The 16783-nt window shown below is 46.9% G+C and overlaps 1 protein-coding gene across 1 annotated transcript; it reads right to left on the bottom strand.

The window, feature by feature from the left end:
• Window positions 1–1196: 1196 nt before the first annotated feature.
• Window positions 1197–5010, bottom strand: LOC138948219 (serine/threonine-protein phosphatase 6 regulatory ankyrin repeat subunit B-like). Its single transcript, XM_070319723.1, has one exon. The coding sequence runs from the start codon at window positions 4971–4973 to the stop codon at window positions 1197–1199; it is 3777 nt and encodes a 1258-aa protein (XP_070175824.1). The 5' UTR covers window positions 4974–5010.
• Window positions 5011–16783: the final 11773 nt, after the last annotated feature.

The raw sequence follows: 16783 nt of genomic DNA, 5'->3' as shown, positions 1-16783 counted from the left end.
AGTCTTGTGCACCTACTATGTACAGCATCAATTGATTGGGTTCACAGAAAAAAGACCACATAATTATACAGGAACTATACTTAACTTCCTTTTCCAACTCTATAGCTGTCTTACTCTTTTGTCCGCTTCCACAACTTATGAGCTAACCTATCATGGTGAAAATGATGTGAAATGAAGTTTGGGAAAGTCAAACAAACCAGCAAAGCACCACGTATTTTGATGATGGTAAGAGGGAAAGAGCATGTGGGAATAATGGGCAGACACTGAGCTTCTGCTTGACATCATCACGCCTCACAGATGTTGGATGGTTGTGTGTAATGTTGCCTTGTCACTTAAACGTGTACTGCTCGTCACAACAAACACTGGGAAAGTCGCTTTTGCATAGTGTCTCTATTTGCATTAACACGTACGATCCTTATTTTTGAAAGAGCGCGCTTTTCCCTACTGAGTGCAACAAAAAGCATTGTTTTCAGTGAGATCTGTTCAGTTCGTGGACCAAGACCACATACCCCCCCCCAAAAAAAAAGTGCAGAAAAAAAGAAGAAAAAAACACACACACAAAACCAATCACAAGTATTAAGTTTCTCCCGCTTACATCATAACAAGTGAAAGGCTGTCTATGACATGTTCATCAGAACAAGAAACTTGTCAACTTGTGAAAAATCAAACTATTTTGACTTGCTGTTTAAGAATGTGAAAGAGAAACTGTTCAACTCATCTCCAAAAGTTTCTTTGCAAGACAAGCCAGTGGGTGGGGTGTCGGGGAGGGGTGGGGAGTGGTTCCACTCAGGTATAAGGCAACACACGAACTTCTTCAGTAACAGCAAAGGAAGAGTGACTGTGTTGGGTAGTGAAATGGGATATATATCAGTGAAAGGGATGCTTCTCAATATGAAACAGGTATTCAAAGTCTGAAGTCGCTCAATTGCTCAAAATTGTAAAGAAATATCTATTCCACATCGGGCAATATTGGGGTTCAAAGTGTGTCAGAAAGGTGAGAGGTTCAAAAGCATGCTGGGATGATAGGGAAAGGTGGAGGGGGACCTCGAACATGATCCCCGAAAGCAGTAACAAGAAAATAACAATGCTATGGGTCACCTAGTCAACGGAAACAAGCGAAGCAGACATATTGCATCCACTTCATGATATCCGTATGACCTGATCTCAGCTGACAGCACCGTGTTGGACAAGCAGTGTCACCAGGTCGTCACAATGCTGTGCGTTCTTTCCGGCCACGTCAAGAGGACTGGTGTTCCATCCCTCTCTGATACAGCGTTCACGTCGGCTCCATGCTGCAGAAGACACTGCGCTGTCTCCGTGTGACCTTTCTTACAGGCTGTGTGTAGCGATGTGCCATCCTTCTTTGATACAGCGTTCACGTTGGCTCCATGCTGCAGAAGACACTGAGCTGTCTGAGTGTGACCATTCTCACAGGCTGTGTGTAGCGGTGTCTTATTTATATTCCACTCTGATACAGCGTTCACGTCGGCTCCATGCTGCAGGAGATATTGAGCTGTCTCAGTGTGACCATTCTCACAGGCTGCGTGTAGCGGTGTGTCATTCCACTCTGATACAGTGTTCACGTTGGCTCCATGCTGCAGGAGAAACTGCGCTGTCTCAGTGTGACCTTTCTCACAGGCTTCGTGTAGCGGCGGTGTGCCATTCAACGTTGATACAGCGTTCACGTTGGCTCCATGCTGCAGGAGAAACTGCGCTGTCTCAGTGTGACCTTTCTCACAGGCTTCGTGTAGCGGTGTGCCATTCCACTTTGATACAGCGTTCACTTTGGCTCCATGCTGCAGGAGATACTGCGCTGTCTCAGTGTGACCATTATTACAGGCTGTGTGTAGCGGTGTGCCACGCAACTCTGATACAGCGTTCACGTCGGCTCCATGCTTCAGGAGATACTGAGCTGTCTGAGTGTGACCTTTCACACAGGCTGTGTGTAGCGGTGTCTCATTGCACTTTGATACAGAGTTCACGTTGGCTCCATGCTGCAGGAGACACTGAGCTGTCTGAGTGTGACCATTCTGACAGGCTGTGTGTAGCGGTGTGCCATTCCACTCTGATACAGCGTTCACGTCGGCTCCATGCTGCAGGAGATACTGAATTATCTCAGTGAGACCATTCGCACAGGCTGTGTGCAGCAGTGTGCCATTCAACGTTGATACAGCGCTGACGTTGGCTCTATGCTGCAGGAGACACTGAGCTGTCTCAGTGTGACCATTCTCACAGGCTTGGTGTAGCGGTGTCTCATTCCACTCTGATACAGCGTTCACGTCGGCTCCATGCAGCAGGAGATACTGAACTATCTCAGTGAGACCATTCGCACAGGCTGTGTGTAGCAGTGTGCCATTCAACGTTGATACAGCGTTCACGTTGGCTCTATGCTGCAGGAGACACTGCGCTGTCTCAGGGTGACCATTCTCACAGGCTGTGTGTAGCGGTGTCTCATTCCACCCTGATACAGCGTTCACGTCGGCTTTATACTGCAGGAGATACTGAGCTATCTCAGTGTGACCATTCTTACAGGTTGTGTGTAGCGGTGTGCCATACAACTTTGATACAGCGTTCACTTTGGCTCCATGCTGCAGGAGATACTGAGCTGTCTCAGTGTGACAATTCCCACAGGCTGTGTGTAGCGGTGTGCCATACTTTGATACAGCGTTCACTTTGGCTCCATGCTGCAGGAGATACTGAACTATCTCAGTGTGACCATTCTCACAGGCTGTGTGTAGCGGTGTGCCATTCAACGTTGATACAGCGTTCACTTTGGCTCCATGCTGCAGTAGATACTGAGCTGTCTCAGTGTGACCATTATTACAGGCTGCGTGTAGCGGTGTTTCATCGCAACTTGATACAGCGTTCACGTCGGATCCATGCTGCAGGAGATACTGCGCTGTCTCGGTGTGACCATTATTACAGGCTGCGTGTAACGGTGTTTCATCGCAATCTGATACAGCGTTCACGTCGGCTCCATGCTGCAGGAGACAATTAGCTGTCTCAGTGTCACCATTCTCACAGGCTGTGTGTAGCGGTGTCTCATTCTTCTTTGATACAGCGTTCACGTCGGCTCCATGCTGCAGGAGACACTGAGCTGTCTGAGTGTGACCATTCTCACAGGCTGTGTGTAGCGGTGTGATGTCATAATCAGCAGTTGCATCAACCTGAGCACCATGTTCTAACAGACAGACAACTATCTCAATGTTTCCCTTATCAGCAGCTCCGTGAAGTGGTGTTGACTGAGACTTGTCCCTTGCATTCACATCGGCTCCTTCGTCAATGAGTTGTCGCGCTACATGTGTTTGACCAGCAGCACAGGCATAGTGTAGAGGTGTTCTCTTCATGCCATCCACAGCATTCACCTTCGCACCGTGTTGAGTCAGCCAGGTAACGATGTCAGTGCGCCCCATCAGACAGGCAGCGTGCAGCGGACTACAGCCCATACTGGTGTCGTGCTGGTTCACGTCAGCTCCCTGTTGGAGGAGAGTCATCAAGGCGTCAACATCACCACGCACCACTGCCTGGTGAACACGGCCTATCTCCGCTCCTGCTTCTACCAGCTGGGTGATGATGATACCAGGTTTGCTTGCCGTGTATGCGTGGCGTAAGGGCGTTCTGCCCTCATTGTCTGTTGCATTCAGGTCAGCTTCATGATGAATCAACCGTCTCAGAGTTTCTGTGTTGCCATTCCATGCCGCGTAGTGTAGCGGTGTCCTGCCCCACCTATCCTGTGCATTGACATCAGCCCCAGCGTCCAGCAGGAGACGGGTGATGTCGGCGCTGGCTGTGGGGGACTTACACCAACACGCACAGTGAAGGGCTGTCTGTTTCCATTCATATATTGCATCGATGACGGCGTTGTGTTTCAAGAGCAGCTCAACTGTACGTATAAGACCGGTATGGCAAGCAAAGAACAACGGTGTTTGAGGACCCTTCCACCGTGAAGTTACGCTGACATTGACATCAGCACCAAGGTCAGTCAGCAGATCCGCGATGTTTCCCTGTCCCGCTTTACACGCCACTAAAAGACCTGTTTTTCCTTCATAGTCCTTGTCGTGAACACTGCTTCCGTAACACAGGAGTGTCTTCACGGTCACGTCGTCACCGCCACGTATTGCAGAAAACAGACCGAATGCCATTTTGTCTCTGTCTGTCGCCTTGTTCAACTCCTTTCTCCGCCGCTGTGCCAGCTGGTAGGGTGTGAGGCCCTTGTTGTTTGTCTTTGTCAAGCAAGCTCCACTCTTCACGGCCAGTTTGATGGCCTCCAGGTTTCCCTTGTCGACAGCGATGTGAAGCAGCGTGTTGCCGTCACGGTCTGTCTCGTCCACCTCCCTGTCAGCCAGCAGTCTCAGCGCCAGGTACCAGTCCCCTCTGTCCCTCACCTTCACCGTCACTGAGTTGTTTGACACATGAACACTGGCTATAGGTGAATCATTTGACATTGGTTTGTTGTCTGACATCTGCACTGTGATCAGGTTCAATGGAATGGGAAGATCTGTGTCACACAGGTAGTACAGCTGTCGCCAAGATTCCTTTGTCCCAGTCATCATTCCGTCAAAGTTTGCAGTTTGTTTAACATGTTCTGCAGTATATTCCCGCGACAACACCTTTTTCTCAGTAAAAAACTGACAGATCTCTGCTGCCAAAAGGCCTCGAAATGAAAGTTGCTCTGACTTATGTCCCAATTCATGAGCCAAATGCGGGAAGAGACAACACGCCAGCAGGGTGTCATGCAGTGTCTGGTGTAAGTATTGATCAGCGTTCATGTTATTCATGCACCATTCACTCAGACCGTGACATTTGTTACGGACAGACCAGTAAATCAGTGGTAAGTTGTACACTGTGTCTAGGGCCCTTAGCAGGTGGTGTTCACTGTGTTTTTCTTTCTCGCAGTATTTCTCAATTTCAAGCAGAAACTCAGGACTCTGCAGAGCGGGGTGTGGACTGATTTCTTTCAAATTCCCCTTCATGACTTCTTCGTGCAGTCGTTCTATTAGTGATTGACAGTTTTCGAGAACGGCTGTCGTTTTACGAGCCTCAATGTCATAACATTTTGACCCAACCTGTATATCCAAGACTGTCTTCGCATTTATCAACTGCCCTGCTGTTACGTTAACCCGTACATGATGCACGAGGAAGGTGACGTCACACACTCCGAGCAGTGTAGGCAAGCGAAACGAGCGACCGAGAGCGAGGCCAGCAGCATCATACATAACGCGACTAATAAATCCACGACCCTGACTTGCTAGCACAGAACCCAGCAGAACATCTTCATACTTTGCCAGATGATCGTCACAATGTCCTTGAAACCCATGCTCCAAGAGTTCAGCCTGTGCTCTCACTTTCTTGTGAAGGAACCGACCCTTACCGAGCATTGTAAGCACATACACTGCTGCAAAGCTGTCGCCGTGTGTTTCGTGCAGACACATCTGTTTTAACAGCACTGAGTTCGCTTCAGCCGGTGACGTGAAGACATTAGCGGGGTCCTCTACAGCCTGCCAATGGTCCACCAGGTAACGACAGCACCAGAGAAACGCAGGGCCGCTGGTGTCTGCCTGCACAATTCTCTCCACCACCTCCTGCTGCTGTGACGGTTGAAGGGGAAGCTGCTTCAGGTGAAAATCAAACAGTTTTATCTTCACCTCTGTGTCCAGATTCTCCTTCATCAGCCTCACCACTGTAGAACTGTCCAACAGAGGGCTCTGAGAGTCAGTCGTCTCCAGTTGTTGCAGCTCGTGCAGCACGTGGGGATACAACGTGACCACCACCCTGCAGTCTCGTGTCTTGATCAGTTCAAGCATGTTGCGCAGAATCTTTCTCCATTCTTCATACTGCTGTTTGTTCACACGTACCTCCCCCAGTATTGCGTCAATCAAGACAAAGCTCCGCCTCCCTGGCCCAATGTGGGCGTGCCAGTCCTCCAGTTTGGACAGGATGTAGGGCTTGAAGCCTTCCTCTCTGCAGCGTCTCAAGAGGGCGTGTCCGACAGTGGTTTTGCCAGTTCCTGGGAACCCACACAGGATGACTCGCCCTGTCTCTTGAAGGATGTCTGATGCCTTCCCCAGATCGTCTGTTGGAACGCATCGTGATCTCTCACTGTCAGGAACGACGTGGCTGTTGGCTGAAATAAATGGATTTGTAAAAGTTGATGAGATACAAGTTTCATTGGTGCTGAAGATATGCAATTCTTACTTTTGCTTTATCAGATTGGACCAATATTGGTTTTGTTGTTGTTATACTTTCATACACTTGTGTTTTCGACAACACATTCCAGAAAATGTGGATACTGTAAGAATCATTCTCAGGAAAGAGTTTTACACACACACACATTCAATAAGCGTGAATTGTGTAGGATTCACATTATGGTAGAGAAAGGGTCGTTCATGAATTAAATAACGGTATCCAAATCAGGAATAAGCATAGCAAAATTCATGTGAGTTGTACAGACCTTCATCCCTTTGATGCATTAACTCAGCATTTATACTACTCGGACTGAAAGTTATAATACATTTTAAAGAATGTATAATATCTGCTGTACGAATCTTTAATCTCAATATAAATTCATTACCTTCCACTATCAACATAATTTGTTAAGCATATTTTGGTTGGGACTGACTGCTGTGGTCTTTTTATGACTATCCGGGGCTACGAGTTTGAAAAGACAGGGCTGAGAATCATGTACCGAATGATGTACAGCGAACACGGCCTGAAACCCCTGTCTCAGGGCTGAGCATACCGTATTTTCAAGAAAGAGCGATGAGAAGAAATATGAGCATGTTGTAAATAGAGATATTGCAGCCATCACATGGCGTGAATGTCGTGTAGCATGCCGGAGTAAACATGTGTTGTGTTTCCGTGCAACATGTTTGCAAAATAAAGGCAAACTGGAACGGCAATTATGACTTTTTTGCAACGCATGAATGATAATTCAAGCGTACGATGATATAAAATGATCAAATGTTCTCTCTTTTTCAACACTGGTGGAGTGGCCTAGCGGTTAAGACATTGGCCCTAACTTCTCAAGGTCTTGAGTTCGAATCTCTGCTCTTACCCTCTTGACAATAAAGTATGCTCAGCCCTGAGAGAGCAATCCGGAAGTATCCACAGAAAAATTCAAGCGTTGAATGAAGCTTTCAAAGTCATACACGCAGTATAGGTGGGGTATCAGGCCGCTTTCACTGTACATAATGCTGCACATGATTTTCAGCCCTATCTTTTCAAACTCTTAGCCCCGTATAGTCATTAATAGACCACAGCTTTAATCATACCATTTTTGCAAATGTTTTCCCATGCAATTATCCAAATCACAATCAGCAGATTGGCCCATGTTGTAAAGTGGTATGCATGCACTCTGGTGACCGGTGGGTGTTGGTCTTGTTAGATTAAGGCCAGAAAGTCTGGTCTAAACCTGAGTGAAATTGACCGTAAGCTTCATGGGTTATGTCTTCTGGACGACCGGAAAGAGCGTCAACCTCGCTGACTCTCTCTTGCTCCTGACGAACGAAAGAAGTGAAACACTTCTTGCAATAAGCGAATCCAAGGAGACAGTCAAAACTCTAAAAATAGAGCTCTGAAAGTTCTAAAGAAGAAGACGAACCTTGTCTTCAATAGAAAACGAGAGTATTACAGCTAGTATCGGTGTGAACAACGAACAAAAACCTGTGCGTCTACCTTTCGGATCGAACGAAGGGAGTTCCAGCCGACCAGGAGTGTAGCCCTCCGGGGAGTGGAGCACTGATGGGGTTGAGCTTGAGTAAGCCACAGTACCATAGTCTCCATGTGGTAGCTGCTAAATTGTTCGTAATGAACCAGAGACAAGAAGGCGTTTCTCTTGGTCGCTGGCTAGAGGCAGGAGAAAATGCCGAGCCTAATTCCGGAATTTTCTAGACTTCTACACCGAAGAATCATAGAAAATGTCTTAAAATCGAAACCTAAGGAAATACTTCCGATTTTGACGAATATGGGTCCTCTCATATGAGATGGACCGAGATTCACTAATCGGACTACCTGTGAGCCCGAAAATGCAGCCCGAGTAAACTATACGATAGCCATGCTGCCACGCCGAGGAAGACATTTCTTCCCGAGTGCGCTGAGAAACTGCGGCGTTCAATAAAACCCGTTAATGGGACCGCCCATGGTGATCGCGCTAACAGGAGCACCGCTGTTACTGTGGTTCTCTTGCGGGCGCCGCGTATGTTTGTACATAGTACAAAATCGACGGCGTTGAGTAATACTTGTAAAGTAACCGCCTGCGATAGTTGTGCTTACAGGCGCCCTGCTATTACTTGTGGTTTCCTTGCGGGAGCCGTGTTGTTTTGCACACAGTTCATAACCGGCTGGTTAAATTGCGGATCGGAAATAGCTGCGCTCGGTGTACCCAAGCTAACCGAGCTCGAAGTTGCTTAACTTCTGTGGTCGGCCACGAACCGATGCTCAGGACATGGTAAGAGACGCCCGTGAAGGGGTCTGGGTCAGGAGGGTGTAGCGATGGGGAAACCCTGAGTTATCCAGTTCGGTTCAAACCACTGACTTGTCATGTGTTGAAACCCGCTCTGAATTGTAATAGACTTGATTCAGTCCTGAGCGGGTGAATCCCTGAGAGGCTTTAGCGCTAGCTGTAAAGGTGTTAGTGTAATTTTCCTTAGCGAGTAGCCCTGGATTCCATTTGACCGAGTAAGGAAGCAAGAGTCCTGGAGGGTTCTTGCTGTAGTGTCAACATGGAATGAACAGTGCCTGAGGTTGTCCACTCGTTACTGAGGAGGACGAACTCTCCAGCTAGGTGGCCGAAAGAAATTCATGCTAAGGTATGTGAATCCTTGGGATGGTGTGAACTCCGAAAGGGTCTGGGAGATAGAAGTCAGCTCTAGAGAGGCGCAACTTATCTCCTAGAGGTAAGCGAGAGTGACGCCTGAGGACGTGATACCAGAGTCCTTCTCGATGGGAAAAAGCTCTTGGTAGAGCATAAGTGTTCCTGAAGTTCCTTGAACCGTAACTGTGAATACACGGCCTGTTTCGATTTGGTTAGCCAAGAGTAGGCTGCTGCTGGTGCATGACCTGCTTCGAGTGCTTTCCCAAGCTTGGCTGGATGAGTGACCCAGTTATGCTTTTCTGCGATAGAGTCCGTGTCTAACGAAGGCAACGACTCATTGTGCTCATGGGTTGTGACCGGAAAACGCCGATGAATGAACATGGCTGTGACCTTGAACGTCGTTACCCGTCGAGTATGTTTGACCAAGGGAGCAGCCGGAAGGCCGGAAGTGAGAGACGCGTCTGTTCAGCAGCAGTTGACGTGTCCGTAATCAGTGGAGCCTGAGGCAACGGTGTGGTCGGCGTAACCGGAAACTGGAAACCCAACTGACCACAAGTTATCCACTAGCGGTCCATGCATAAGCAGAGGGAGACGGTTCTAGGAAGCAGTGACTTCCGGATGTGCGTCAGCAAACGAAAGTGCGGAAGTCATGGTGACTGAAGACTAGTGTCGTCTCCTCAGAGAATTGAGAGCTCGCCAAGAATAAATCTCTCCTGCTCATCACGGAGTGAGCGTAAAGGAGAGAGGAGAGTCTTATTTGCTCCGAATTGACTTTAGCAAAGGTCGAGAGCAAAGTAGAGATGTCCTCCATGTCCTGATCTTTACTGAGGACGAAGGGGTCAAGTAAATCCGTCAAAGACCTGAAGAGGGCCCGGATGATTGTCTCAGCAATGGAGTTCAACTTCAACGACTGGCGATCAAGCTCCTCCACGGAGGAGAGGACGCTATCAGGAAAGGAGACTCCCATATCCTTTGTAACCTGTTTGGTTAGCAGAGGCTGGAGTGCATATGGCACATGCAGCAGTGCCCTAGGCAGTGCAAAGGACGAGATCAGGTTACGAAAGACCTTAGGCAAAGACCAACTTCTTGTGAACTGCTGGCGTAAAAGTTACGGCCAGAACGGGTGAAGCCAGCCAAGGCTCGGCTGCCTCGGGGGCTTGGTTATAAGCCAACAGGAGCGGAACCGTATTGGGTAAGCCGCTGCCGGAAGGCGCAGGCTTAGACAATACCTGAGCAAGATGAAAGGCAACAGATGGAGATTCTTCAAAACGGAAGTAAGCTTCATCCTCCTTCCTAGCCCGGAAGTCGTCCATCGCCAAAGAAGCAACCGAAAAGGTTGCATCAGAAGACGAGGCGCCCTCGGGTAAATACCTGGACGTTACTTCCGCTGCAAGCTCAATAGCAACCTTGAGCTTGGACGAGACACCAGAACGAGTCTGATCCCCGGCTAGTGACTGCATGTCAGAAGCCGAGACAGACGGAAAAAGACCGTACCGGTAGTCTAGATTGCCGGAAGCGGAAGGCTGATCAGCATAACCGGAAACCGGAAAGCCAACTGGTCGGAAGTCATCTTGCATCACTTCCTGCCTAGGCAGAGGAAGGTGATAAGAGGTGAAGTCAAGTTCCGGCCGGAAAACCGGAACCGGAAACGTACTGGTCGCGGAAGGGCGGGTGACAACGGCGGAAGCCGGGTCGGTGAAGGTGGTTGAAGTCCTCACCGTGGCAAGAGAATCCTTATCCCCAACAGCGGGGGGGGGGGGAGGGGGAGGGGGGAGGGAGGGGAGGGGAGGGGGGAGGGAGGGGAGGGGAGGGGGGAGGGAGGGGAGGGGGGAACTGCTCTGAGACAATGACCTCTCCCTCTGAAATTCGGAATGAACCAAACTGCGAATTTCTGGAATCAAAAAACCATGCCAATGACAGATATTCGTCTCTCCTGCCAGGAAGCCAAACAGCTGCTAGCCAAGCTAAAAGGAGAGGAAAGAGAGCAGAAAACATGTGAAGAGAGAGGATGGATACACCTCCCCTACAATAGGAAAGGGTACCACCTCCCACTCCCCCCCGAGACCCATGAGCCTGTTGAGTCGCTTGCGCACGGTCAGCAGCCGCATCTACTGGGACAATGTAGTCTGTCAGTGTGGCAAGACTGGTCGCCTCACACACGTGTTTGAAGGTTGTGACACTCTCAAGGAAGATATGTCTAGTCTCATCCGCTACAGACGGGAGAATGCCCTCAGCCTGGGAAACTTTCTCCGCCCACACCCATCACTCGGAGAGAAACCTATGATGGTCTCGGTCACCAATCTGTTCATCTCAACTGGTGCTAGCATGCTTGCAGTAGACCCAGCACAGCAGGCGTGCTGACAAAGATCCACTTCTGGAATTTTAAGCTAAATGTGTCTCAAGACACACATTTTGTAGTCCTGGCATCCTGAAACGCAGTGGCCCCAGCCTACAGATTTGCTTCCATATTAAATACGCCTCCAGACACGGGAACTTGGGAGCAGAGACAACAGCTCCGCTAGAACCCCAGAGACCAAATGTGCCTCCAGACACACAGACCCCTTAGACGGCCGAGGCTGGGGCCTCTGAGGTTCTCTTGTACCAAACCGCCTCCTGACTCCCCATCAGATGGCTTGTGCTGGCTTCTAACATAGACCCACATGAAGTCACCATTTGTATTTTTATATTTTATACAAAGCCGGATTTTCCCGTCTCACATGTCCGTAATGGGTTTGCCGTGAGGGCGTAAAGCTTACACTTTCGATAACGTCAAACAAAGGAGCTACCTGTTTTTGTCTGATGAATCTCCAGTCGTAGTGATACGTCTGACTCTTTCTGAACGTGCTCCTTAAGTCGTCTGTGGACAGATATGAACAATTCATGAGCATTGACCATGCATTCTTGACACACCACACTTTTTCTCATGACGCTTGAAAAGGGATTCGAGTTTAGTACACTCTTTGACTGCAATTTAAGATCCTTATATTTATATACATGTCGTGCCTAGATCCTGAAAGTGCCTTAGTTCTTGAATTAGGTAGTCTCTTGCCTAATTCGTGAAATAGGCAACGGCTGTGCCTAACCTGTGAAATCAATGTTGAATTTTGCCTAATTTGTGAAATGTTATGATTTAGGCTGCCTATTGCATAAATTAGGCAGCCTAAGTCATGAAATTAGGCAAAGTTTCGATTTAGGCACGACTGCTGTACAATTTAGGCAAACATTTCCACAGAATAGGCAAAATCCTTGCCCAATGTGTCAAATCAATTCTAAAGTCTAACTGTTTTACAACTTAGTCTGTTTGAACGCCAGTAACAATAATGAAACTTAAAATTTAAACATACTGCTATCAATATCATATGTACCATTCACATGACTAATTATAATAAACAAATTTTACAAAAGCAAAACAAAAATACCCCTCTACCTCATTTACAAACATTTAAAGTTTACAAAAGGTAAACATTATCCCAGTTTGGACTGGGGTCAAAAAAGGGAAACCCACGATGTTCCAGTTCAACTCGATTTTCTGAGCTTACTTGCTCTTGTTCTTGTAAGATGAATTGTTTGGGTGGCAGTGACTATAGCAGTGGTTTCTCGCTTTCTTGCAAGTGCATCTGGCTGTATCGCACTTCCCATTGCAAGAACATTTTTTGAACCCTTGTCCTCCATGCCTTGAATGAAGCTGAGCGATGCTTCTCATTGGTAGGACAGTGTCCTTCACTTGGTCAGCAGTGACAATTTGGAAATCGGCCTCGATAATTAGATTGCGGGAGAGCATAGTGTTTATGATGCCATGCTTGGTGCCAACTTGGTACAGGTCGTTGTGAACCTTCAGGACCACCCCAGGCACGTTTCTGCAATCAAGGCGCCCACGATCAAACTCGCTGACTGGAACTAGCACGCCGTCGTTTTGCAGCAGTGGAACCAGCTTGGCTCTTGTTGTTCGCAGCATTTCAGCACGGCTTTTTTCTTGTCCTTCACGTGCATCTTGTCTGCACTGCGTCAAGATGCTTGCATGATCTTCTAGAGCTGTACTTGAAGTGGCGGCCCCTCCAACTGCACCTTCCACCTCTGCATCATTTTCAGTTGAATTCTGTGGACCGAGTTCTTCTAGAGCTGTACTTGAAGTGGCGGCACCTCCAACTGCACCTTCTACCTCTGCACCATTTTCAGTGGAATTCTGTGGACCGAGTTCTTCTAGAGCTGTACTTGAAGTGGCGGCACCTCCAACTGCACCTTCACCTCTGCATCATTTTCAGTTGAATTCTTCCGTTGAGTTCTTTGTCAATTCTTGCCGCAGCAGCGTTTTCATTTTCAGGCGCTGCTTCATCATTTTCATCCCCAGCTGCCTCTGGCTCAACGCTCTGTCCACCTGCAATTTGCACAGGACTTTCAAAAGGTCCTCTTCTTTTTCTAGCCTTGCGATGACCTCCTTTGGCAGGCACGTTCTTTCAAGCCCAGACGTTTTCTTCCGGCCACAGAAAACTTCCAGTGGTGTTGTATTGTTCAGGTTGCGATGAGGGGATGAGTTATTTTGCAGCTGGACGAATCTGAGCCCTTCAGCCCACTTAGTGGTGTCGTTGTCGATGGCCCACGCGGTCAGCATCTGTTTGACATCAGCGTTGGAACGCTCAACAGATCCCTGACTCTGAGGATGACGAGGGGATCCGTGCACGACGGTGAGTCCGGGCCATATCTCGACCATTTCATTGATCACGTGAGCAGTGAACTCCCTTCCGTTGTCACTTTGGAGCACAGTCGGTGGCGTAATCATGCAAAAAATATCAATTAAGTTGTAGGCGGTTTCTGCAGCCGTCTTTGTTTTCATTGGACGAAGAAAAAGGAACTTCGAGAAATGATCTTGATAATTAAGGATGTTACTTGAATTCCCTATCAGGCGCAGATTCCATCACGATCAAGTCCACCTGACCTCGATCTAAGATGTTTTTGGTTTGCAGTGGTAGGACAACTAGTCCCTTGTTGGGCTTGGTTTTCTTTTTCTGGCAAGTTTTGCAGTTGGAGACAAACGCTGCTATCATCTTCTGTGTCAAATTGTCGTACATGTCAGCAATGAAGAACCTCATCTTCTTCTCGCCTCCATGCCCAGTTGACAGGTGTGCATCCCACAGAGCATCTAAAATTTCCGACTTGGGTAGAAGGTATTGGATGCCGTCATCCGGATTCTTCCTGAGCTGAAAACAGAAAAACGGTCATGTTACCCCCACGACAATAAACAATGATCACGATCACAAGAATTGATTTTTCTTTCCGCCGGCGTCCCATTTGGATTCCACTGAAACAAAGGTTATTGATCGTCACCACTCCCCAACCCCCCAATGCCCCGAAGTGCCACGAGCATGACCCAGAAAATAAATGCACTTTTCTGAGATTTAAAAAAAATGTTTTGCATAAATTAGAACTAATGTGCATATTTTGTGAAATATAATAACGTTTTTGATTTTATTTTTCATGGATTACAAACGGCAATTGATGAAACTTATTATGTATTTCTATGCATCTTTTTCTAAGTACTACTACTTACATGTTTAGAATCATGAGGTCGAACAAAATGTGTCAAAAGTGACCTCGAACAGTTCAGTGTCACAGAGAGAGAGAGAGAGAGAGAGAGAGAGAGAGAGAGAGAGAGAGAGAGAGAGAGAGAGAGAGAGAGAGAGAGAGAGAGAGAGAGAGAGAGAGAGAGAGAGAGAGAGAGAGCGTTTGTGAAATAGTATTTAAGGCTTACCTTGATGACTTTCTGTAATCCTCCCACTTCTAGAATATCGAACTTTTTTCGCAGGTAATACAGACTTCTGTGTTTTTCAGAAACTGTACCACTTAACAGGTTAATGATGGTTTGGTATGTTTCCTGGTCCGGTAAACAGAATTTTGTGTAGCCTCCATTTCCAAGATGTTCCTCAAAACGAATACGAAATTGTGACCTTTTAGTTTCCATGGCTGAATTTGGCGAACACTGACAGTTAGGTGCTGGTGTGAAGTAGTGACTGAGAAAGTTTATCTGAAATGCTCCAGTGTGATTATTATCTCACTTGTATCACAGTTAGTACTGTTCACAAGTAGTTAGTAGTGTTCACAACTTGATATGTTGTCACCCGCAACGCAGTGAGAGGCGCGCACGCACGCGGATGATTTTGGGTTCAAACAGACTTTGTTTGTTTGCTTAACGCCCAGCCGACCACGAAGGGCCATATCAGGGCGGTGCTGCTTTGACATATAACGTGCGCCACACACAAGACAGAAGTCGCAGCACAGGCTTCATGTCTCAATCAGTCACATTATTCTGACACCGGACCAACCAGTCCTAGCACTAACCCCATAATGCCAGACGCCATTCAAACAGACTGACTAATTTGTAAAAAACAGTTAGACCTTAGAATTGATTTGACACATTAGGCAAGGATTTTGCCTATTCTATAGACATGTGTGCCTAAATTGTACAGCATTCGTGCCTAAATCGAAACTTTGCCTAATTTCACAACTTAGGCTGCCTAATTTATGCAATAGGCAGCCTAAATCATAAAATTTCACAAATTAGGCAAAATTCAACATTGATTTCACAGGTTAGGCACAGCCGTTGCCTATTTCACAAATTAGGCAAGAGACTATACCTAATTCAAGAACTTAGGCACTTTCAGGATCTAGGCGCGACATATATATACATGGTAAAGCGTTTTTTTTTTAAATTGCCATATAAGGTAAAATGTGGTATTAGGCTTTGGAAAAAAACCTAGGAAACCATTTTGTAATTATCTGAGCATGCGCTTTGAAGAGCTTAACAATTGTATCTGAGCATGCGAAGTGGTTGTCAAAACTCGTCAAAATTCACTGTTCGTTTAATTTTAGCTGTTCAGGAATCTTCAAATACTAAAGCTTGGAAACACAATTGGCACTTTTAAGGAAAAGGAGATTTGTTCACCGGTTCGAAACACATTCAATCTCCAGTCCAATAACACTTGAATAATTTCATACCACCTATAATTACTTATCATCATGGATCTGGAAAACAATGATATTTCATACATTTCTTATACAACAGTAACACACCCAGAAAATGAAACCTTAGTTAAAAGCTACATTCTGTCGTCTGCAGTCTGTTTCGACTTGTGAGAGATGAAAGCGACATGTACTAATGATTCTGAACCATAAAGAACTATAAACACGTTTCCTACAACAAGCACTTACTTTCTGCATCCGTTATCAGTACGTGTTGCAAGAACATTTCTTTTTACTTTGCGCCAGGTGCACCATTAACGATCCCTGCAGCAATCGGACTGAACGTTTGCGCCACACAAACGTTTGCCAGGAGAGCAACTTTGAAACTCAACCTAGTCGTGACTTCAAATGGTCAAAAACAAATTGCATTATGGTTTTTTTTCAAAATATGCCATGTTTTGCTGATGTGTGGTTTCTCCAGACTTTTGCAGTGTGAACCAAATTGTTTTGCGTGCACAGATTACAAGAGAAAAGAAGAACCATGACATGAAATGATCAGACTACTTTCAAGCGCGGATGCCTCGACCCCCGTAAGTGCCAAACTAAACAAAGAAAGTATCTCGGGATTCCTAACGTGAGTTACAAATAGAACATTGTGTAATCTCTGTATGGGTAATGGCGTATTGTTGGAATTCAAATAATAACCAAACAAGAGGCGAAGCCTTCAAGGCTCACTAAAGAAATCGACAAACAGTAACACAAACTCAATCACTCCGTCACACACACACACACACACACACACACACACACACACACACACACACACACACACACACACACACACACACACACACACACACACAGTAAGCATAGGTGAAACTGTGCAAGAAAGCGAGACACTAGATCTGTCTGTCTGCATGTAGCCTACTTACAGGGACACGACTGCCAACTAGTCTCGGCCCGCTCAAAACAATGACCGAGACTTTCAGTAATTCCTTCGCGTGACGTCTAACCCTT

The sequence above is a fragment of the Littorina saxatilis genome, linkage group LG15 (genome assembly GCF_037325665.1).
Source record: "Littorina saxatilis isolate snail1 linkage group LG15, US_GU_Lsax_2.0, whole genome shotgun sequence".
Lineage (NCBI taxonomy): Eukaryota > Metazoa > Mollusca > Gastropoda > Littorinimorpha > Littorinidae > Littorina > Littorina saxatilis.
The sequence above is the reverse complement of the archived record's forward strand: the minus strand, read 5'-3'. Positions and strand labels throughout refer to the sequence as shown.

Coding starts and splice junctions, on each gene's coding strand:
- LOC138948219 (XM_070319723.1), bottom strand. CDS start 4,973: ATGAAGGGGAATTTGAAAGAAATCAGTCCACACCCCGCTCTGCAGAGT.